Source organism: Chaetura pelagica, unplaced genomic scaffold (genome assembly GCF_000747805.2).
Source record: "Chaetura pelagica isolate M959 unplaced genomic scaffold, ChaPel_1.0 scaffold249, whole genome shotgun sequence".
Lineage (NCBI taxonomy): Eukaryota > Metazoa > Chordata > Aves > Apodiformes > Apodidae > Chaetura > Chaetura pelagica.
Genome location: NW_009954538.1, coordinates 1134286 through 1134935, shown reverse-complemented (window position 1 = coordinate 1134935; position 650 = coordinate 1134286). Strand labels below are relative to the sequence as shown.

General features: G+C 43.4%; 1 protein-coding gene across 1 annotated transcript in view; it reads left to right on the top strand.

Moving 5' to 3' along the window:
* Positions 1 to 650, top strand: part of SFI1 (Sfi1 homolog, spindle assembly associated (yeast)) — a 26588-nt gene that overhangs the window by 24203 nt on the left and 1735 nt on the right. Inside the window, exon 28 of the mRNA XM_010004859.1 lies at positions 561 to 648. Coding sequence (XP_010003161.1) covers positions 561 to 648 — 88 coding nt within the window. The remainder of the gene's footprint in view (positions 1 to 560; positions 649 to 650) is intronic.

Sequence of the window (650 nt, the reverse complement as noted above, 5' to 3'; positions counted from 1 at the left end):
CTGAATCAGAGATGGGAACTGCTTGGGGTTGGCTTATTTAAGCAACAATGTGCTCAAGTCCTGGGGCATTCAGGTGCCACAAGGCTGAATGTATGGCAGAACTTGATTCAGGGGGGAAGAATTACCTGGAAATGGTCTTGTAAGTTTTCCTTGTACTTACAGTAAAGGGACAGATAGTGTCCCAGCACCTCTCAATATGGTGTTTTTAATTACACAAGGGCATGAAATTTGTATTCCACAGAACTAGATTGACTTCTAGGGTAGATAAAAAACACTCCATCATGCACAGGCCAAAACAGCATATGTAGTACTACCCATTAGGGCATTTCTTCTTTTTTTTTTTTGTACATTTAAACTGAGAGCTTGCAATGCTGTCAGCACTCCTGCCCTCTCACTGTACCTGATATTTTGGGTGGATAGGTACATGTCACTGAGTGAATGAATGTGTGAAAAGGACTTCGGAGGGTTCCATTTCCCATGTGCTAACCTGATTTTCCTTGGTAAAAACCAGCCCAAGTCTGCTCTGCCTTGATTGCTTGTGTTCTGTATCTTCCATTCAGAAGGGGAAGAAAGGGAGCACAGTTGCAGAGAAGAAATGGCATTTCAGAGAGAGCTGGAAATGGAACTGCAATGCATCCAGGAGCAGATGC